General features: G+C 38.1%; 1 protein-coding gene and 1 pseudogene across 3 annotated transcripts in view; one reads left to right on the forward strand and one right to left on the reverse strand.

The window, feature by feature from the left end:
* Nucleotides 1–22,292, forward strand: part of CEP350 (centrosomal protein 350) — a 153,387-nt gene that overhangs the window by 112,364 nt on the left and 18,731 nt on the right. Inside the window, exons 26-31 of one of the 2 annotated variants that reach the window (XM_017888813.1) lie at nucleotides 473–619; nucleotides 3,386–3,543; nucleotides 12,645–12,767; nucleotides 13,876–14,075; nucleotides 17,341–17,552; nucleotides 21,059–21,203. In XM_017888813.1, coding sequence (XP_017744302.1) covers nucleotides 473–619; nucleotides 3,386–3,543; nucleotides 12,645–12,767; nucleotides 13,876–14,075; nucleotides 17,341–17,552; nucleotides 21,059–21,203 — 985 coding nt within the window. The remainder of the gene's footprint in view (nucleotides 1–472; nucleotides 620–3,385; nucleotides 3,544–12,644; nucleotides 12,768–13,875; nucleotides 14,076–17,340; nucleotides 17,553–21,058; nucleotides 21,204–22,292) is intronic. The other variant, XM_017888814.1, reaches the window with a different exon arrangement.
* On the reverse strand, nucleotides 18,793–20,108 carry LOC108539876 (malate dehydrogenase, mitochondrial pseudogene; annotated as a pseudogene). The gene has a single exon (XR_001888511.1). The product of XR_001888511.1 is annotated as a malate dehydrogenase, mitochondrial pseudogene (transcript).

Below are 22,292 nucleotides of genomic sequence, written 5' to 3' on the forward strand. Positions count from 1 at the left end.
TGTCTTTGACTTGTTTATTTTACTTTTAGAAATCTCTCCTAAAGAACTAGTCTGTGGTATGGGCATTAAAGCATTATTTGGGATAGTAAAACATTATAGGGGCCTAAAACTTTAGCAATAGAATAATAGTTACATTAATTAGTTTACTTGATAAGCAGCTATTAAACTAGTAAGTGTAAACGTTAAGTAGCATTATGGAAAAATGTGAAATGTATGTTTTAAAATGGAATATGAAATTATCAGTCTAATTATAATTTAAATAAAATTAAGGGATCATATTAAATTATTTTAGAATGGTGAGATTGTATGTGATTTATTTCCTCATTATTTTTTAAACTTTTCAGTATTACTACTTCTGTTATAAAATACTATATGTATTTGTTTTTAATATATGTGATGATTTTTTTTTTAATATTACTTTGGCCTTGTCTTCTCCCAATCTTGATCCCTGTCTTAACTCTTTAAACCTTAGGCAGAAATAAAACGTCTTCAAGAAGCCAATAAGGCAGCTCGGAAGGAAAGACAGCTGATTCTTAAACAGCAGGAGGAGATAGAAAGGATCCGCCAGACCACCATAAAACTACAGGAGAAGCTGAAGTCTGCAGGGGAGAGTAAATTGGTAAACTACATGAAGTTATTATTTGTTTCCTGTCTTACGTTGATTGCCGGTATCTCACCCTGTCTCATGTTCTAAGATGATATTCATTCAAACAGTATGATACAATAATGAACTAGGATAAAGTTCTATGGATGGGCCAGTCTTAGTCCATTTTCTGTTGCTATAATTGAATACCTAAGACTGGGTAATTTATAAAGGAGCAAAATTTTTTCTTAACAGTTCTGGAAGGTGAGAAGTTCAAGGTCAAGGTGCCACATCTGGTGAGGGCCTTCTTGCTGGTAGGGACTCTCCGCAGAGTCCCAAGGGGTGATGCAGGGCATCACATGACACAGGGGCTGAGCGTGCTAACTCAATCCTCTCTTTCTTATTAATCCACTAAAGTCCAACCCTTATGACATCGTCTATTTCTAATTACCTTTCAAAAGTTCTACCTCTCAAATACCATAGTCTGATTTCCCACTGTCTTAACTTTACAATGAAAATTAAGATTCAACGTGAGTTACAGAGGGGACAAACATTCGAACTGTAGCAATGCCCTAATGTATAGTGAGAGTTTTATTTTTTTCCTATGGAATATTCAAATTTTGAAAGGGCCACATAGTTCTTATACAATATTAGTTTAATTTAGTTTATATTTCACTTACAAACTAAATTGGAACAGAGGGCTTTGCTCTTATTTATCAATTCAAATATATTCTTCAGAATTAATGGGGGACACTGTTTTACTATTTACATGATACACATCTTAGCTATCCAACTTTAATACAATGATACATGATTCAAAGGAGATATTAGACAAAAACAAAATTTGAAACTTTTTTTTTTTTTTTTTTGTGGGGGGAGGACACGGTCTCACTCCATCACCTGGACTGGAATAAAATGGTGCAATCACAGCTCACAGCAGGCTTGACCTCCCAGGGGTCAGGTAATCCTCTCACCTCAGCCTTCCCAGTAGCTGGGACTATAGGCATGCACCTCCACCCCCAGCTAACTTTTTGTAGAGATGGGGTTTCGCCATGTTGCTCAGGCTGGTCTCCAACTCCTGGGCTCAAGCAATCCATCTGCCTCAGCCTTCCAGAGTGTTGGGATTACAGGTGGGAGCCTGTAATACCTTAGAGCCTGAGCATACCTTAGAATGTTCAGTGGACCTATTCTAAGGTACTATAAAATGTCAGTGTAGGGCTGGGTGCCGTGACTCACGCCTGTAATCGCAACAGTTTGGGAGGCCTAGGTGGGCAGATCGCTTGAGCTCAGGAGTTTGAGATCAGCCTGGGCAACAGGGCAAAACACCCAGCTCTACAAAAAATACAAAAATTAGCCGGGCGTGGTGGCATACACCTATAGTCCCAGCTACTTGCGAGGCTGAGGTGGGAGGATTGCTTCAGCCTAGCAGGCCGAGGCTGCAGTTAAGCTGTGATCACACCACTGCACTCCAGCCTAGGTGATAAAGCAAGACCCTGTCTCAAAAAAAAAAAAAAAAAGTCATTATAGTGTGAGAAAACTCAAACTGTATAGCAGTATAATTTTAAAATTCCTAATACGCTCTGCTTTGATTTTAAAGTAAACTTTAAATTTTGAAAAAATCTCAAACTTACAGAAAAATGTCAAACAGTACAAAAAATTCTATTATCCTGAGTTATCTGAGAGTAAGTTGCCAACAAATTAACATTGATACGTTACTACCAGTTAATCTGCAGACTACCTGAAAGTGGTTGCCCTTCTCATTCCAGCTGGGCTCTGACTCCCCAAATTGGGCTATTCCCATCTCCTCACACCTTATCTTCCTTATCTCTTTGGACTCTGACACTTGTGCTAGGAAGTTCTCTGTGGTAAGGCCATCCTCACTGTGTTTGGGCTTGCAGTTGTGTGTGGGGTCACTTCCATGTGACATTCTTGTTGGCCTTCTTGGGCTCTGATTCCCCTTACCAGCCACCCTCCTGCATTAAATGCCCTCTTCATCCTACTCAGGTTCTGAGACCCCACTCTTGCCCTCCTGTGTCCCTCAACCCCTGCATAGATGCCTGCCTTGCTCTGTCCCATCCAGTGACTTTAAGATTGAACTGTTCAGGAGGAAGAAAGGGAAGCTCAAGGGCTCTACTTTTTTTTTTTTTTAACAAAATAAAACAGTCATGACTGTCCCTACCCATCTTCCTGAAAAGTTAGGAGAATAAATGACTGTGGGGAAGGCATACTAAGCAATTAAAGTTTGACTTTTTGCTCATCAGAAATAATGTATTGATTAATAGTTTCCAGATGTTTACTTTACAAACTTTTTTAATTTTTGAAAACCTAGTTTTGCATAAGGAATATTCAAAAGAAAAAACCCTTGCCCTAGTATGATTAAAATAAATGTTACATCTTCCAGTCATTCTTTGTGTCTGTACATATATGTTTCGTATAGTTATAGGTCTAACTTTTTTATTCCTTTTGAGTGGTTCAACTTTGAAATCTCAGAGAGGATATGTAGATACTAGATTACTAATAGCAGAAGCTTTTTTAGATTTCTTACATTTCTTTAAAATTATTACGTGTTGTGATATTCTCTTTTTCTCTCTATATATAAATGATGGTAAAAATATACATAATATGAAATGTACTAGTTTAACCATTTTTAAGTGTGTGGTATATTTTGTCCTTTATTATCTTATTTTCAACTCTTGTTATAAACATTGTATTGTGGATAAACTTAATTTTGAATTGACAGTATTATGATGACTTCAAGGTCCTATTAAAGTCCAATACAATTTTGCCTCTTTTTGTTTGCAGGACTCTCATAGTGATGAAGATACAAAGGATAATAAGGCAACCAGTCCTGGTCCAACTGACTTGGAGACCCGCAGTCCTTCTCCCATTTCAATCTCCAGCAGTGAAACTAGCAGCATTATGCAGAAACTGAAGAAAATGAGAAGCCGCATGGATGAAAAGTAATTTGTTTTTTATAAATATCTCTTGTTTAGTTACATTGAAAGTAGTACAACAAATAACATTTGTAATATACTTCATTAGATTAAGACAAATATTTTATGGATTCAGTAGCATTTTAGCAGAATTGTTAGAAGCCAATTGACTGTAGATCTTATTTATAAAACAATTTTAATACGAACAGGTTTCTTATTTTAAAAAACCAAAAAGGCTAGGAGTGGTGACTCACACCTATAATCCCAGCACTTTGAGAAGCTGAGGCAGGAGGATCATCTGAGCCCAGGAGTTCAAGACCAGCCTGGGCAACATAGTGAGACCCCCATCTCTACAAAAAAATAAAATTAGCTGGGCATGGTGCCATGTGCCTGTAGTCTCAGCTATGTGGGAGGCTGAGGTGGGAGGATCCTTTGAGCCTAGGAGGTCAAGGCTGCAGTGAGCTATGATTGTGCCACTGCACTCCAGCCAGGGTGACAGAGCTAGACCCTGTCTCCAAAAAAAAAAAAAAGTATCTGCACGTGTACCCATAACAAAGTTTTCCCCTTTCTTTTACGAAAAGAAAGGCATGTCTAATAATTTGGGGAAGCAACTAATGGTATATCCTGACATTTCATCCTGTGGCTCTCTGGCACCTCTCAGGCTTATTCAAATAGATGAAATTTTAACCTGGTGAGTAGGTATGAGTTCCTTAGCTAAAAGTAGAAAGGCTGAAAATTTCCAGGAATGTTGATTTAGCAGTCTAACCTTCTTCTAAAATAGTTCTAAGAATTAATGTGTAAAGACTCTGAAAGAAAGCTACTCCAACTTAGATATAGCTCAGGTGTACATCAGTGTTGACCATATAAAATGACATTTATGTGAGACTTTTACTCTTTGGGGTATATATTTAATTAAATATGGTTATAAATTAACTGCTTGTGGACTGTATTCTTGCCTCTGTAACCTCCACCCCATATCTAGCTTCCTCAAAACCCATTATATATGAAAGAGACTCATTAGAAATTTTTGTTGACTACCATTTTAAGTTCGCAATTTGAACTACTACAGATTGAATTTAAGTTTTAATTTGATAACTTTTGGCAGTATACCACACATCATCAAATTTAATGATGCTCTGTTTATATGTTAAGTCAGTCTGTGATTTAGTTTGTTTTGCAACAGTCAAGCAGTTGTAAGTGAAATCCTTACTTTCTGTAGGTGCAGTTCTATATTGGCACTTCATTGCAAGAAAGGCATTTCGTAACTTAAAAATACCTAAATTGATTATGAAAATAAGTCTTAAATACAGCTTTAAAAAATTAAAAATATAAGAGGTGAAACCAAATATTGACAAATATATGAATGAACGTTCCTTTTGGATGATTTCCATGGGATAGACTGATAAAGGCTTCTTCAAGTAGGAATTTATTAAAATTTAGATTAAACATGCTTTCTTCCTTTCCTGATAAAAATTTCCAGTAGCCTATATGGGCATACTGTATTGTTCCAGCAATCTTTTGAAATCAAAATTAGAATAATCTCTCAGATTTTTATCACTAATTTGACATTGTATATCTGCCACAAATGTCTTTGAGTGGTAAATGTTGGGGGAACACAGTGTCAGGGTGATTTCTTCATTGATCCCTTGCTCTTCTATTTCAATAAAATTTTCATTGCCAGTCTCTAAGAATGATATCCTAATTTGACCACCTTTGTAGAAAAAAGCTGTTAATTCTAGTCTGCCCTTGAGGTCAGTCAGTTTCTGGGCTGCTTATTTCAGATTTGGTTAAAGCTTTAAAAATCCTAAATAACAAGTTTAAGTTTGTATTTATTGACTTGTTCCAAATTTTGTTAATTATTTTAATATACTGCAAAATATTAATCACCTAGAGTGTTTGTATTATTCCTCCACCATTCCTTGACAACTATGGCAATTGATTTTTGAGTGATTTGTCGAGGAGAATAGGCATTGAAGCATTCAGTGACTTTTTGATCTGTTTGAGGCAATGAAATTGTGTTTGTGATAGGAATAAAGACAGTAGTGTCGAAGAAATGTTTGAATGATGGTGCTAAAATCTGAGGATGAGGCCGGGCCTGGTGGCTCACACCTGTAATCCCAGCACTTTGGGAGGCCGAAGCGGGCACATCACCTGTGGTCAGGAGTTCAAGACCAACCATGGCCAACATGGTGAAACCCCGTCTCTACTAAAAATACAAAATTAGCCAGGTGTGGTGACACATGGCTGTAATCCCAGCTACTCTGGAGGCTGAGGCAGGAGAATCATTTGAACCTGGGAGGTGGAGGTTGCAGCGAGCTGAGCTCACACCCCTGTACTCCAGCCTGGGCAACAAGAACACAACTTAGTCTCAAAAAAAAGAAATCTGAGGATGAAGTAAAGTATTTTCCGAAATTGGTGGTGCATAGAAAAGGAAGAGTATTGTTATGCACTATTTTTTGGTCTCTGAAACAAAGTAATGTGAAGACTAGCTTTTAAATACCATTTATATTATCAGAGCACCATAGTTTCATCTCCTTCAATGATGTTGGAATGTCAGCTCAATAAATAGGGAGTCAGTTAATTTCATAGTCATTTGCTACAGTAGACACCTAACGACAAAATCATTTGAACCTCTGCTACTTCGTGACCAGGAACTTATTTGTTCCATAGATTTGCAAAGGCAGTCATTCCTGTTTTATTGTTATAAATCACCAAAGAGTAGTCGTCCTTCTCAGTAAATTTAGCTAGTTTTTAGGGGGAACCTTTTCATTTTGTGTCATTGCTTATTGGTAACTTTCTGAACTCTGATTTTATGACAGATATTTTCTGAAGTGATCATGTCATTTTAGCTATAGTGAAAGATTTCCTTTTTTTTTTTACTGAGACAGTAATGCCTTTGTTGAATATTAAAAGCCATACGTTATATTCCTAACATATGGCTTTTCTTGACCTCTTCGTTGAGTAGACATTTTATAAATGTCATATAATTTCCATTTATCAGTATATTAAAAGGAAAAAATAATATTCAAAATGTGAAAGACATTAATAATAATGAAAACATGTTTGCAAAAGACATACAGTAGATCTAAGCCATGAACTGAATAGCTCTCAGTGTTTTTGGTTATATTGGTAAGTGAAATCTGAGTTTTATTACTGCAAGGGATATTATTTACAATTTAAGTGGATTGCCTATAAACATGAAACAGATATTCATGAAAAAACACCCCGATTGACTCTTCCTGTTTATGGAACAAGCGAAACACTGAAAGAATGGTGTTTTCTTCATCTTTAAGTGTTTCATTACTTAAAATAGGACACTGCATTTTTTCTTTCATTCGTTAACAGTAGCTTCTTCTTCCATATTATTTATTAATTATACACTTACTCTCTCAGCAATTGTTTATTGATTAATGTGTGAGTATGCTAAGTTCTGAGGGGTACCAAGATAAATCAGACTTAAACCCTGTTCTCAAGCTTAGAGTGTAGACGGAAAAAAGAATGAGGGGCAGGTTCATATAGAGAAGTATATCTAGATCAATTGCTAAGGAAGTTCAGAAAAGAGAAATTCTTACTGACAGTGTGATATATGTCAAGGACATTTTCATGGATGAGTGTACTTTTTTTAAGAGTCTCACTATGTTGCCCATAATAGGGTTGAATTCAAACTCCTGGGTATGAGTGATCCTCCCCACTCAGCCTCCTGAGGGAGTTAAATATATTGTTGAATTAGTAAGTACTTTCAAACATCAAAAGAAGGGGCAGAAAGTATATAGCTATTTTTTGGTTTGGTCATTCATTGCAGACCAAGGTAGCATAGAAAGATGAAACCTTTAGTCACAAAACATTTTATTTTATTTTTTTTTTTTTTTACTTGAACAGGCGTCTCACTCTGCCCCCAGGGCTGGAGTGCAGTGGCCCCACAATCTCAGCATCGCTGCAACGCTCCCCGCCTGCCCGGGCTTTACGCATTCTCCAAGCCTCCACAGACACTCCCGGGAAGCTGGGACTACAGGCGCCCGCACCATCGCCGGCTAGTTTTTTTCTATCCTTTTAGCTAGAGACCGAAGGGTATTCAACCCAGCTGCTAGCCAGGATGGTCTCGATCTCCTGACCTCGTGTCTCTCAACTAGCTCCACTCTCCGTATCCGCCGCTCGGACCTCCCAACGTGCCGGGCATCTCAGGCTTGAGCCACCGCGCCGGCCCACAAACATTTTACCATAAACTCTTTTTACATTTCCCAGGTTGGCTGTACACAAGCTGTTAAAAGGAGAAAACATTACATGTATTGGTTTTAAAAATGCTTGATCAGAAAAGTTAAGGCAGATAAATAGTTTATGACATTTCTCTGTCCAAAATATTTACTTGTCTGATCGAATGTCAATATCTTCACCAACATTAATATGAACTTTTTTTCAAAATAGAAGGATTTTCAAGAGAAGGCTTATCAATCTTCACAATAAAGCCGCGATATCTTCTAAATGAGATTGTTCATAACAATAATAACTGTTAAATAGATGCCTTAAAAACTGAATAGAATTGTCTTAGAAAAACATTCTAGGCTCATACATATCGTAGCTTAACATACATGCCTGATGGGGTCTGCCATACTTTTCGTTTTTATTCTCTGCGACAGAATTCCTAGGTCAGGAGTAATGTGCTGCCATTATTTATAGTTTACCTTACGTGTTATGTAAATTATTCCGAGCTAAATTTTACAGTAACTCGAATAGAGTTTGCTATAGACCAATCATACCTAAGCCTACACTTTTCTTTATTGGTCACGACCTGTCTGCCTATCCTTCATTTGTCCGTCCTGTTTTTTATTATTAAAGAGTGCTAAAATACTCAAAAGAACCCGTTTTAAAATGTAAAGCACTATGTTCCATTTTAATTATAACAGTAATAGAATTAAAACTCAGAAGGAATAAAATGATTTAAGGTATTAAGTTTTTTTGTGAGTTTTCGGAAGAGTAAAAAGTAATGTTTTAGTTTAGCTAGGTAGTCTCAGTAGTTTGGAGATACATAGCATTGCATAAGGATTCATTCATAAAGCAGCAGTAATTTTCTTCAAGATCAGTACAAATACAGCAGTGATTCTTAACTTTTTGGGGATCTTGAGTTCACTTGTAAATCAGATGAATGCTTTGGAACCTTGCCTCAGAAAAATGCATATACACACATGTATACAATCTTACATGCAATTCCAGGGTGTCCATGGACTCCTTGGTATTCCAGTGGAGTAACTAATGATAATGAAAGCACAGTAACATCCTAAACAAATACAGAACTGTAAATGTTTCTTTTGTGAAAGTATTAAGATTTTGTTTGTTTTTGATATCTTTTATAATGAAAGGATTTTTAGACATAGGAGTTCTATTTAAAATTTAGATTATAATTTTATTCAAATTATAGAATGATTTTATAATCTATTAGAATGCAGGCCACAATTATATCAGCTCAGTGGGCAACAAAAGTTCTCACCTACATCACATGGTCTAGCAGTCACATGGTCTGACAGTCTTTTGAGGTACAAAATAAGTGGAAATAGTCCAACAGAGAGTCATAAAATGTTAAAATTAGAAGGGCTCTTAGAGAAACCATAAAATATAGTCCCTTTGTTTTACATGAAGAAATTGAGGCCCACAGAGTTTATGTAACTTTCCCCAGGTCACACACACAGCCGAATGGCAGAGCTGAAACTAGAACCTTGTTTTCCAGAGTTCAGCTAGCTAAAGTCGAAGTTAAGTTAGCATATCTGCTTTCAACCTCATAGATTTTTTTAAAACCTAAATTGGTGACTTAAAGTTATCTTCATTAGAAACTGATCCTTCTAAATAGTATTTTGTTGAAATTAGCAAAGTGCTAGATGGCTAATTACTAGAGTTGAATAGCTGTACAGAGCAAGTTCAGAATGTGAAAGTGTGACTTTAAAAGTGAATTAAGAGGCCGGGCGCGGTGGCTCAAGCCTGTAATCCCAGCACTTTGGGAGGCCGAGACAGGCGGATCACGAGGTCAGGAGATCGAGACCATCCTGGCTAACACGATGAAAACCCGTCTCTACTAAAAAAATACAAAAAACTAGCCAGGCGAAGTGGCGGGCGCCTGTAGTCCCAGCTACTCGGGAGGCTGAGGCAGGAGAATGGCGTAAACCCGGAGGCGGAGCTTGCAGTGAGCTGAGATCCGGCCACTGCACTCCAGCCTGGGCGACAGAGCAAGACTCCATCTCAAAAAAAAAAAAAGTGAATTAAGGCCAAGCACGGTGGCTCACGCCTGTAATCCCAGCACTTAGGGGGGCCAAAGCAGGCAGAGCATGAGGTTAGGAAATCGAGACCATCCTGGCCAACATGGTGAAATCCCGTCTCTGCCAAAAATATAAAAATTAGCTGGGCATGGTGGCACGTGCCTGTAATCCCAGCTACTTGGGAGGCTGAGGCAGGAGAATTGCTTGAACCAGGGAGTCGGAGGTTGCAGTGAGCCAAGATCGCACCATTGCACTCCAGCATGGCGACAGAGCAAGACTCCATCTCCAAAAAAAAAAAAAGTGAATTAAGCCAGGCACAGTGGTTCATGCCTGTAATCCCACTACTTTGGGAGGCCGAGGTGGGTGGATCACCTGAGGTCACGAGTTGAAGACCAGCCTGGTCCACATGGTAAAACCCCGTCTCTACTAAAAATCCAAAAAATTAGCGGGGCGTGGTGGTGCATGCCTATAATCCCCACTACTCAAGAGGCTGAGGCAGGAGAATCTCTTGAACTCGGGAGACGGAGATTGCAGTGAGCTGAGGTTGCACCATTGCACACCAGTCTGGGCAACACGAGTGAAACTCCATCTCAAAAAAAGAAAAAAAAATTTAAAAAGTGAATTAAGCTGGGCACAGCGGCTCAGGCCTGTAATCCCAGCAGTTTGGGAGGCTAAGGCAGGTGGATCACCTGAGGTCGGAGTTCAAGACCAGCCTGGCCAACATGGTGAAACCCAGTCTCTACTAAAAAAAAAAATACAAAAATTAGCTGGGCATGGTGGCAGGTACCTTTAATCCCAGCTACTTCAGAGACTGGGGCAGGAGAATCGCTGAACCCGGGAGGTGGAGGTTGCAGTGAACCGAGATGGTGCCACTGCACTCCATCCTGGGCAACACAGCAAGACTCCGTCTCAAAAAAAAAAAAGAGCTAATTAAGTACTCATTAATTCCTTAAGTTCAAACATTTAAAAAACTTAATGATTTCCATACTAGACTAAATCTGTTGTATATCTTATTCTTGTCCAGTGTTGCGTTACCATCAGAGGACTTGTTGGGGCAATGCCTTGACATCAATCAAAAGCATTTTGTATTAGTCGGCATTTATGTCTCCATCATTCACAATTTTTCTTTCTTTCCTGTGTAGCATCTTGAAGGATTATTTATTCTATTGTGAAGTAATGCTCTTTTATCTCAACTTTATTCAACGTTTAAAGGGCACTCCTTATAGAATGTATTTATATTTAATAACATGTTTATGGAAAGAAGTTCTAACTTTAAGTCAAACTTTTCTTACACTTTTTAAAACTATTTTATTTTCATTTTCTATTAGTTAGTTATTTCGTTCCTCATTCCTAAACTAGAGCTTTTGAATATGCTTAATCTTTAATAGAGGAAAATTATTGTTCTCTGTGTTGGGCTAGAGAAAAGTTTAAATTGCATATTTTAAAGTTTATCTCACATGTTCCAATATTATTTTACTTTTGTACTAGGTCATGCATGCATTTAGCAGTTATACACTTAAGAGGGTGGGTGATATTTGAATGTTATGAATAGATTTTTGAGCCTTTTGCCAAGTGCCTTTGTTTTGCATAGTATTTTGATAATTGGCATCAAAATAAGTTTATTGTACGTTCATAAAGAATGGCAAGGAAGATTGTAATGTCTTAACTTGAAATTTAGCAAAAATGTTTTTCTTGAACTTCAGTGCAGAAAATCAAGGCAATCCAGGTATGAATGTGTGTGTTTTTGCGTGTGTGTGTGTGTGTGTAAGTGAAGGGGAAATGAAATGCTGAGTTATATGTGACGAAACAGACATTGAAATAGTCTGTTATCAAAAAATACACATAGGCAAGATTATACATAATTTTTAAAACCCAAGTGAATCGCTGGATTTATACCTAGATTTTCTCACTTCTATGACATACTATATTATTCCTTGCCCTTCCAAGGCAATAAATGTTGCCTTGATCTACAAGTTATTGTTGTGTGCATGTGAACAGGAGCATGCTCTGTCAAAGAGAATTAACCTTTCCAAAGGTACTACTAGACTTTTTAGTCCATTCACACACACACAGATCTATTTACTATTACAAAAGAAGAAAATGTGGGGTTTTTCTCCTGCTTTTGTAACTATAGAATGGAATGTTCTTCTTACCTTTAACCTTATGCTTGAGCTATCCATATCAGTTTTTTTTTCTACTGACAGTATTTATTGGGACTAGCTCACTTTACTAATTATGCATCCTGATATCTTATAGAATGGGTATTGTATTTCAATATTATTAATTAAGTGGGCCTTTGTTAGATATAAAGCAAGATACCTCCAGTAGGTCCTCTTAGCAGTAAGTTTTATATTGTAGAGGTGAACAAGGTATTTTTATGTAAATCAGTTTACTAAATTGTATTATTTTCAAGCTAGATTGTGATGGTAAGGTTAAATAAGGCAAATGTAGTATTTTAAAATACATGACGAGGTACAGATTAAAAATCACTTGCTCAGGATTACGTATGTGTGTAGAGTTGTTGATATACTAGGTTCATGGCCATAATTGTTGTACTGTCTGTTAAAGCTTAATTGAAAACTAGTTTAGTCCCACAATGTACTTCTTATTACTTTACTCACAAATAAGTAAATTTAACTGAAAATATAGATGGTGGTTAAGCAACATTTGAGAAGAAAGGCATGTTTATTCAGGAATCATTGGTAAGATCTATAAAATACACTTTTAAAATGTCACACAGAGTGTAATGCCTGCTTTAACTGAGTCGCTTATAATGTTCTTCAGGAAGCATATTAAAATTTCTTCACTCAGCTCTTACGCTTTCCTTTTCTCATTCTTTCTGCCTCTTGATCTCTTGGTTTTAAAATCTTCCTCCTTATTTTGTAGACACTGCTCTCCTGTTCACTACTTCTTCTCTGTCTTTACGTCTCATCACTGGGCCTCTCTCAGTGTCTGTTTTCCCAACCTTCATCCCAAATTCCAGCTGTATATCTACAACCAGTTGGTCAGGTAACTTTGCACCTTTTTCAGTGCACTCTTTGATAGAGCATGCTCTGTTCTTTTTGTTTGTTTTGTTTGCTTTTTTTTTCTCTCTCTCTCTTGTTTTTTTTAACAGCCTGGAGGCCTTTTGTTAAATGTCCCATAAATTTTACCTTTTGTTTCCACATTAATTTGACATGATGATTGCTCAAGAAGTAGAGTGACAGTTCTTGTGCTTTTTAGTGTTTGTGCGATACATGTATGCATTTTTGTCGGTTAGCTACCACTATAGATATAACACTAGTAATGTGAGTAGCCCACATTTTATTTAGTCGTGGCATCTACATTCGAAGATGGTTTATTAGTAGCCTCTAAGCTAAGTAATTTTTCCTAACTCAGTAATTTCTCCTAACCCTTTGGGCCTAAGATATCATTGGCTATTTAAGTTCAGAAATCAGATTAAATTGAGAATTTGATGCATCCCTTTACTTAAGTAAATAAATAGTTAGGTTTATATGCTTAAAACATGAACTGTGGTACTCGATGTTCTCTCCATGAAAAAAAGATTTACCACTTGACATTGCATCTCTTAGGTAATGGAAGAAACAAAACTCATTAGACCTGAAACAAAGCCAGGCAGAACTTTAAAATAAAAGTAAAAAAGGGACATGAACATGTTTTTTGTTTGCTTGCTTGTTTTGGGGCTTTTGGGTTTGTTTTTTATTATTTTTGGTATTTGTTGTTTCGGGTTTTGTGTGTTTTCTGGTCTTAGCCTTCAGAATAAATTCCTTACCTCTTCTGTTATGGAAAAGAATAACCTACAAAAAATGAATATATAAATATGAACATTATCAATTATGGTTGTCTAGATATTCTGAAGGTTTTTTTTTCTGAATATACTGCTATTTTTCCTTTGCTAACTTTACAAACCATACAAGTAAAACATAAATTCCCTCATTTTCTGAATAAGTTGACTCATGAAAGCTTATATTATCTCAAGCTTTTTTCAGAGAGAAGAGTAGTATGAATGTTCTGCTTTTGCACAGCTTGTTGATAAGGTGGTGAGTGATAGAGCTCTCAAAGTGATCTCTGCCTATAGATTTGTTCTCTCAAACTGTTCTCCATGGTGTGACCATAGGTTTCTGACAAAGCGGGAGCAAAAATTAATGCAGCGGCGACAATATGCAGAGGAGCTCCTAGAGTGGAAGCGACGTTTAGATGCAGAAGAAGCAGAAATTCGTCAAATGGAAAAACAAGCTTTGGCTGCCTGGGACAAAGAATTAATAAAACCCAAAACTCCTAAGAAAGAACTGGAGGACCAGAGAACAGAACACAAAGGTAATAAATACTAACTCTGTTCACACTACAAACTAAAGCCTAACATAATTGAAAGATATATTTCATTACTTTTAAAAATACGAGGCTGGGTGCAGTGACTCATGCCTGTAATCCGAACACTTTGGAAGGCCAAGGGCAGAGGATCGCTTGAGGCCAGGAGTTCAGACCAGCCTGGATGACATAGCAGACCCCGATTCTACAAAAAATTAAAAAGTTAGCTGGGTATGGGGGTACATACCTATAGTCCTAGCTACTGAGGCGAGAGGCTTGCTTGAGCCCAAGAGGTCAAGGTTACAGAGAGCTATGATCACCCCACTGTGCTCCAGCCTGTGTGTCAGAGTGAGACTCTGTCTCTAAAAATAAAATAAAATTGTAATTAAAATGCAGATGATTGAGGTGATGCAAATGATGAGAAAGATGATATAACCACAAATGCTGGAGAAATTAGAAAGACAAAAAAAAATTGTGGCCAGGCATGGTGGCTCACGACTGTAATCCTCGCACTTTGGGAGGCTGAGGCAGGTGGATTGCCTGAGCTCAGGAGTTCGAGACCAGCCTGAGCAACACAGTGAAACCCCGTCTCTATAAAATACAAAAGAAATTAGCTGGGTGTGGTGGCACACACCTGTAATCCCAGCTACTCAGGAGACTGAGGCAGGAGAATTGCTTGAACCCAGGAGGTGGAGGTCGCAGTGAGCCGAGATCGCACCACTGCACTACAGCCTGGCAACAGCGAGACTCCGTCTCTCAAGAAAAAAAAAAAAAATTGTAATAACTTTATTCCAATACAAACTTGAAAACTTAGAAGAAATGGCTAAATTCTTCTAAAAAATACAACTTACCAAAGCTTACTCAGTAAGATAAGAGAACCCTCCTGATTCTTTCACCAGTAAAGGAATTGTACCCCAGTAACTAGGCATCTTTTTACATAGACCTCATCCATCTTTACCAGGATACTAGGTTAAAAGTGGGGGGGAAACACGGTATTATAATTCTTTACTTTTCCATAGAATAAAAAAAGAGACATTTCTCAACTCATTTTATGAGGCTAGTATGTAAGTTTGATGTTATGTCCATAGAAGGACAGTATCAGAAAAGGAAAGGCCAATCTTACCTATCCTGAAGTATGTATTAGCACACCAAGTTCAACTGTATATGCAAATCCTAATACTTAATGACAGAGTGGGATTAGCACACATTAAACAGTTGATAATGTGGTGAATTACCTTACCCAGATTAAAGGAGAAGAATCGATCATCTCAATGGATTCAGAAAGGCATTTGATAAAATTTCAAAAGCATTTGTGGACCAGACTCAGTGACATACGCCTGTAATCCCAACACTTTGGGAGGCTGAGGTGGGTGGATCACTTGAACCCAGGAGTTCGAGACCAGCCTGGGCAACATGGTAAAACCCTGTCTCTACCAAAAATAAAAAAATTAGTTGAGCATGGTGGCACGCACCTGTGGTCCCTACTCAGGAGGCTGAGACATGAAAATCACCTGAGCCCAGGAGGCAGAGGTTACAGTGAGCTAAGATCATACCACCACACTCCAACCTGGGTGATAGAGTGAGACTCTCTCAAAAAAAAAAAAATGACTACATAAAAATAAAAAGCATTTGTGATAAAATAAATAAACCTCAGATCAAAGTAGCCGTAGAAAGGAACTTTCTTTACCCAATAAAGGGTGTTAACAAAAACAAAAACCCAAACCTATAATAGATACCATACTTAATGATAAAATACAGAAAGTTCCTTTGGATTTGGAGATAAGACAAAGATGCTTATTTTTAGCTCTGTTCAGCATTGTGTAGAGGTCCTACACGGTACATTTAAGGCTAGAAAAAGAATTAAAAGCTATAAGGAGTGAGAAGAAGCAAAATTCTTGTTACTTACAGTTAATAAAGCTACACACATAGATAATCCAGAATTTACATGTTAATTATTACAATTAATAAGTGAGCTTAACAAGATTTCTGGTTATAAAGATTTCTGGTTATAAAATTCATATACAAAATTCAATTGCGTGTCTGTAGATCAAAAATTGATTAGAAAAATATTTTTTAAAAAAGATACAAATAGAAACAATATATAATAGAAGCAAAAAATATGAAGTACCTAGGAATAAATTTAACAAAAAGTGTACAAGATCTTTATATAGAAAAATTTAGAATTTTATTAGGAGACGTTAAAGAAAACTAAAACAGCCTGGGCACAGTGGCTTATGCCTGTAATCCCAACACTTTGGGAGGCTGAGGCATGCACATTGCTTAAGCTCAAGAGTTCATGATAAGCCTGGGCAACATGACCAAACACTGCCTCTACAGAAATATTAGCCGGGCATGGTGGCACAGGCCTGTAGTCCCAGCTACTTAGGAGGCAGAGGCAGGAGGATTGCTTGTTCCTGGGAGGTCAAGGCTGCAGTGAGCCCTGTTCATGCTACTGCACTCCAGCCTGGGTGACAAAGCAAGACCCTGTCTCAAAAAGTAAAAAAAAAAAAAAAAGCCAAAACAAATGGAACATTATTCCATATTCATAGATTCAGTGTCATAAGATACTAATTCTCCTTAAACTGATCTGTAGATTCAAGACTATTTACATCAGAAACACAGCAAAGTTTCTTCATAGGAAACCTTTGACAAGCTCATTAAAAAATGTATATGAGGCCGGGCATGGTGGCTCACGCCTGTAATCCCAGCACTTTGGGAGGCCGAGGTGGATGGATCACCTGAGGTCAGAGTTGGAGACAAGCCTGGCCGCTATGGTGAAACCCTGTCTCTTCTAAAAAGACAAAAATTAGCTGGGTGTGGTGGCATGTGCCTGTAATCCCAGCTACTTGGGAGGCTGAGGCAGGAGAATCACTTGAACCCAGGAAGCAGAGGTTACAGCGAGCCGAGATCATGCCACTGCACTCCATCCTGGGCAACAAGAACAGAACGCCATCTAAAAAAAAAAAAATTACATGAAAGAACAAAGACCAAAAAGCAAAGACGAACCACAAAATGCGGAAACTTACTTTACCATATATCAAGACTTCTAAGTTGTAGTGGTTAAAATAATACATTTGCACAGAGAGAGACAAATAGACTGTGAAACAGATAACCCAGGAATAGATCTGTGCTTCTGTGGAAGCTATGACTTTCCTGTTTGTGGGAGGCAAAAATGCAACGAGTAATAATATGCTAAAAACAATGTTTATCAGTATAATTTTCCCATTGACCAAGATTGTATACTTTTTTTCTTGTTTTCACCCTCTCTTTCTAGAAATAGCAAGTGAAGAGGAATCTCCAGTACCTCTGTACTCTCATCTAAACAGTGAAAGCTCCATTCCAGAAGAATTAGGCAGCCCTGCTGTTGAGTATGTACCATCTGAGTCTATTGGACAGGAACAGCCAGGGACTCCAGATCACAGTATACTTACTGAAGAAATGGTTTGTTCACAGGAACTAGAATCTTCTACCTCTCCTAGTAAACATGTAAGTTAATGTATATTTATATCTTAAAAATTCTCTGGAAAAAAGCCGTCTAAAATGTATATTAACAGTTATATTATTGCTATTAATGACAGTGTTAACTGTCACCATATTTGTAACATATAGGACATAGCATTTGAATAGAATAGAAATGTAAATGAAAAGAAATAAAGCTTTTCATTTACAAATATATGAATTTTGGCATTAGTGGAGGTTATAAAATCATTTGCTATCAAGTCTGTTAATATTGAGTGAATAGGAACTTCTAAAGTCTTTATGAAAAACAATTTGTGGGAACAACACAAGTTCTTTCTGAAGTTTGTTTTTTCACATAACAAAAACAGTAAGATTTTAAACCACACCAGAGTACTTTTACTGTAGCTGAATTAATAACTTTTGTATAACTCGTAGAATAAAAGTAATGGTTTAACCTCTTAAAGGCAGGCCTGAAACAGTTATTGATTTTAAATTAAGATAATGGCCATTATTAGACTTAAGATTTTCTATATTGTCCTTAATTGTGTACTTTATAGAAAAAAAAAAACTAGCTGGTAAAAACTCCAGATAGAAACTTAACTATTTTTTTAAAATATAGCAAATAATTAGCATAACAATATTAAATATTTAGTATACTGTGGTATACTAAAGTATACACAGACATTGTTAAAGCCTCTTTATGTTTAAAAAAAGATCTGCCCAAATTCAGAATGGAATATTCTTTGTTAGAGTCTTCCATTTTTATTGTGATGGAAAGAATTAATTTTATTTCCCCATTGAAAAGTCAATCAGGTTCATTTATGTTACAGCACCTAGAAGATCTAGAAGAAAAACATTTTTTTTCTGAGATGGAGTTTCGCTCTTGTTGCCCAGGCTGGAGCGCAATGGCGCAATCTCTGCTCACTGCAACCTCTGCCTCCTGGGTTTAAACAATTCTCCTGCCTCAGCCTTCCAAGTAGCTGGGATTACAGGCATGCACCACTATGCCCAGCTAATTTTGTATTTTTAGTAGAGACAGGGTTTCTCCATGTTGGTCAGGCTGGTCTCAAACTCCCGACCTCAGGTGATCCTCCCACCTCGGCCTCCCAAAGTGCTGGGATTACAGGCGTGAGCCACTGTGCCCGGCCAGAAGAACATTTTTTATTCATTGAAGAGCCTATTCAATATTATGTTAAAAAATATTTCAGTGTCCTTGTGCACATACTTGAAATCAGCATTTTTAGGTTATTAAAGCCTTTTTTTTTTTAATCAAGGATGGCTTTTATTGATGTGCCCATCGAGTCACCCACAATTTGGAAGGCATGATGATGTTAATACAGTAATCATCACCAAAGCAAATTAAAATACAAAGGTTATCTGCAACAGCTTTGCAGTGACATGATGCCTTTATAAATTAAGGAAACTGGCCGCCCGTCACGGGGCTCACTTCAGGGTCTTCACGAAATCTTCCCCCTTCTTGATGGAGGCCTTCAGCTCAGGAATGGCATCCGAGATCATCTTCTCCTCAAAAGAGGAGACTTGGCCAATGCCCAGGTTCTTCTCGATGCCCTTTTTCCCAAGCAGCAGTGGCGTGGAGAAGTAGGTACATTCTGTTTCCTGTGACTTAACGAAGGAACATTCCACAACACCTTCCTTTCCATTCATTGCATCCACAAGGGAGAAGACGAAGCGGGCGCCGGCATACGCCATGGAGAGGGTGGCGGAGCCTGCTCTGGCTTTAGCCTTGACCACCTCCGTGCCGGCCTCCTGGATCCGCCCAGTGAGCGCCGTCAGCTGGTCCTGGGGAAAGTCCACCTTGGGGGTGCACTGAGAGATCAGGGGGATGATGGTCTTCCCGGCATGGCCACCAATGACAGGGACGTTGACTCGAGCTGGATCCAAACCCTTCAGCTCTGCAACAAAGGTGTTGGCTCTGACGATGTCCAGGGTCGTCACGCCGAAGATCTTGCTGGGGTTGTACACTCCGTGCTTCTTGAAAACTTCTGCTGTGATGGCGATGGTGGAGTTAACTGGATTGGCAATGATGCAGATCATGGCTTCTGGGCAGTGCTGGGCACAGGCAGCGGCCAGCGTGGCCACAATCGTGGCATTGGTGTTAAACAGGTCGTCCCGGGTCATGCCTGGTTTTCTGGGGACTCCGGCCGGAATAACTACCACATCACAACCTTTTAGGCAGTCAGGCAGCTGTTCAGGTCCGAGGTAGCCTTTCACAACGGCTTTGGTCTCCATGTGGCTCAGATCTGCGGCCACTCCGGGTGTGTGCGCGATATCATAGAGGGTCAGGCGGCTCACCAAGGGGCTGTTCTTTAGGAGAAGTGAAAGCGGCTGCCCGATGCCTCCAGAGGCCCCTAGCACGGCTACTTTAGCATTGTTCTGGGCCGAGGTGCTGAAGCTGCGGCGGAAAGCAGCGCTGGCAGGCCGGGCGAGGGCGGAAAGCATGGCTGGAGCGGGAGGGGCGCCGACGGGCAGACACAGGAGCTGCTGACAGGCAAGTGACTCCAACGACCTCCACACACCGCAGCACTCCCGGCTCCGCTCCGTGGGGCCTCGCGAGAGTGACCGGACTTATTAAAGGCTTTTAATAATTATGTTAGTGGTCTCTTATTTATTGTATGATAATATTAGACATATAGATAATTTACTTGTAGCATTATCTATTATTCTGTAAATTTCTGCCTTCCAGGAATTTACAACCAAACTGTATTTATACAATCTTAAAAGTTTATTAGCTCTTATAAATCAATTATATTCTACCTAGCATCATTATTGATGAGGCTCGGAGTAGCCACGAACTGATTGACTATTAAAAATTAGAGCTTTTTTCACAAGAAAATATATCAAGGAAATCAAAACTAGTATATCTTAAAGTAGTTTTTATAATAAAAGCTAATATTTATTAAGTGTTTATTTACGAAGTATTTACCAAGTGCCTTACGTGGATTATCTCATTTAACCCTTGAAAGAATCCTATAGATACTGTTCTAATCCCCAAGCTAGGAAATTTGCCCAAAGTCACAGGGATAGGAAGTGATAGTAGTCAGGAATCAAATCAGGCATCTCACTTCCACCTGATGTCAGGGTAGAACTTTTGTCTTTTGTTCTCTTGTGGGCAAACTTCTTATGCTCTGTTTTCTTCTTCCCTTCCTCTCTCCTTTCTGTAAAAGTACATACTGAGTATTTTCAAAATTAAAAGAATTGGGGGAGGGGTAAATATCACTGACACAATAATCACTTCTAATTGATTGTAAAACTTTTTAAAAGCATGCCCTTTTATAATTTTTTTCTATGTCTTCAGAAAAAAATTGAGGTCTTATCCTTTATATAATTTGTAAACTTTTTTTAAAATCAGCTCTCCCAGGTTGAATAATTTGTAAACTTTTTTCACTTAGGTCCTAACAGTTCTCTTAAATTATTTGTAAATATTATCTTTATATGGCTAGTATCTCAAATTTTAAATAGAATTTTACAATTATATCACAAAATAGTTTCTGTTTGGTTTTCTGTTTGAACAGTCACTTCCCAAAAGCTGCACATCTGTGTCAAAGCAGGAGTCTAGCAAAGGAAGTCATAGGACTGGAGGACAATGTCACCTGCCTATCAAGTCCCATCAGCACTGTTATAGTTGGTCAGATGAGTCATTATCTATGACACAGTCAGGTAAGACTAATCATGAGGAGTTTTTATTTGTGTTGTATTTGAACAGCCTCTACTCTAAAAGGCTTCAAGGAGTTTGTTGACTTTAGGAAGCATATGTAGACAGACAGTGGTGGGTTTATGTAGGATTGTGAAGAAGACTAATACCATATTGAGTATTGCCATATTGAATATATTGAGTTAGGCATATTCAGTGTATTGCTTTTTTTTGTTGTTTTTTTAAGATGGAGTGTCACTCCGTCACTCAGGCTGGAGTGCAGTAGTGCGATCTTGGCTCACTGCAACCTCCACCTCCCAGGGTCAAGCGATTCTCCTGCCTCAGCCTCCCGAGAAGCTGGGATTACAGGCGCCCATTACCACGCCCGGCTAATTTTTGTATTGTTTTTTTAGTAGAGACGAGGTTTCACCATGTTGGCCAGGCTGGTCTCGAACTTCTGACCTCAGGTGATCTGCCCGTCTCAGCTTCCCAAAGTGCTGGGATTACAGGTGTGAGCCACTGTACCTGGCCCAGTGTATTGCTTTTTGAATTCAGTTTTAGTTTTGAGAGTAAACATTTAGTAAAGGAAACATGAAAAATGTTATTCTTTGTTTTTTGTTGTTGTTGTTGTTTTCATAATTGATTATGTGTTGTACCCTTTTGTTTTCCATCTGTCAGACAATTATAAATCATGGAATTTTCCTACACCCATATTTACAGCTCTTCTTTCTTCTTTGAGTAACTATATAATATTTCAAAGAGTAGATGTACCGTAATTTATTTAACTGTTTCCCTAGTGATGGCCATTTAGATTTTCTCAAATATTTCACAATGGCAAATAATGCTATAATAAACATCTTTATGTAAATATTTACACATATATATGTAGTCATGCATCACTTAACATCCAGGATATGCTCTGAGAAATGTGTCATTAAGCAATTTCATTATTATGTGAACTTCATAGAATGAACTTAGGCAAACCTAGATTGTGTAGCCTTACTGCACTCTCAAGCCATATGGTATAGCCTCTTGCTCCTAGAGTGTAATACCTGTACAGTATTACTATACTGAATACTATACGCAGTTGTAACATAATGTTAAGTATTTGTATA

This window comes from Rhinopithecus bieti, unplaced genomic scaffold (genome assembly GCF_001698545.2).
Source record: "Rhinopithecus bieti isolate Rb0 unplaced genomic scaffold, ASM169854v2 scaffold_15676, whole genome shotgun sequence".
Taxonomy (NCBI): Eukaryota; Metazoa; Chordata; class Mammalia; order Primates; family Cercopithecidae; genus Rhinopithecus; species Rhinopithecus bieti.